This window comes from Sinocyclocheilus grahami, unplaced genomic scaffold, assembly GCF_001515645.1.
Source record: "Sinocyclocheilus grahami isolate Dianchi unplaced genomic scaffold, SAMN03320097.WGS_v1.1 scaffold43037.1, whole genome shotgun sequence".
NCBI lineage: Eukaryota > Metazoa > Chordata > Actinopteri > Cypriniformes > Cyprinidae > Sinocyclocheilus > Sinocyclocheilus grahami.
The window spans coordinates 1-1,152 of NW_015524350.1; the positions used below are offsets into that span (position 1 = coordinate 1).

At 36.1% G+C, this 1,152-nt stretch overlaps 1 protein-coding gene across 1 annotated transcript; it reads right to left on the reverse strand.

The window, feature by feature from the left end:
* Positions 1-171: 171 nt before the first annotated feature.
* On the reverse strand, positions 172-825 carry LOC107580751 (uncharacterized protein C1orf87; the record flags this gene model as incomplete). Its single annotated transcript, XM_016266394.1, has 3 exons — positions 172-341; positions 468-615; positions 728-825. Coding segments are annotated over 3 exons (416 nt in total), but the record flags the coding sequence as incomplete, so codon positions are not given.
* Between the last annotated feature and the right edge of the window lie 327 nt (positions 826-1,152).

Consider the following 1,152-nt stretch of genomic DNA (forward strand, 5'->3'; position numbering starts at 1 on the left):
CTTAGATTTTTCGGGCAAAACATGACCTGTTTATATGAGATTCACTCAGTTTTCAATATGGAAAAAATTTAATTTAAAAGCATTTTTTTGTCATTGTCAATATTTCCCAGGCAGAGCATTTATTAAAGATGACTGCAATGCTGTAGCATTTGCTTCGGTTTAAGGAAAAGTTTAAGCGGTGTGTAGTTCCTTCAGTTTCCGCAGAGCCGATGCGAGGTGAACTTTGCCCTCTCGCTGAGTGTTACGCGTGACCTCGCTGACCTTCAGAGGACTCAGATTCAGATCAAGGATGAGGTTGTAGTTCTGTAGCAGGCGTTTGGCTTGGTCTCTGTCCACATAACCTGAAAACCAGTGTTGAAAACATCATTTCATCATACAAGTGTCTATCATTTTCTATGAGTCACAGTGTTTTAAATCACTTTAAAATGTGCTTCAGACAAACTGTATTCGTGTGATGGGTTTTATACCTGTGTTTTGGGTGTCACACATTTGTAAGGCCATCTCCATCTTGTGGAACCTCTGAAGCCATGCTTCTCTTTGTTCTGCATTCGCATCGCTCCTGTCGCTCACTGATTCCAGGTCAGTACTGGCCACTGACGCATCCCAGGTCTCTGCCTGAGGATCATGTTCAAAAACATCCATCAAAATGTGCTTTTTTATTTCAGAAAGCTGCGGACAGTATAAAATGATAATATTCTGGGTAGTTTTGCCAGGCTCATTGACAGACCTCAACACTTTGCTGTTTTTCTTCTTGTACAGCTTTCTGTATGAACTGCAGCAAGTCTTGATAGTGCACCTGCAAAGCAGCATGGTGAGTAAAATGCACTGAACATGATAGAACATAAGAATCACTTCACATAAAAATGACAAACTTTAATGAAAATAATTCCTATAGAAATCCATATATGCATACAAGCACTTTAACTATAATTTGAAATGGTATAAATTGATCTTTTAATGTTTAGATTTTATTTAGAAAATCTGAAAATTTATGAAAACGTGTCATGTTTATATTAAAACATAGCTCAATTAAATTAGTAAAATGTATTATCTTTCTCAGAAATTGAACTGAACCAAAACTTTAAAGATATTGAGATGTAATGATCTAATAAAAATACATACAAGTCATGTTTCATCATCCAATATATATAT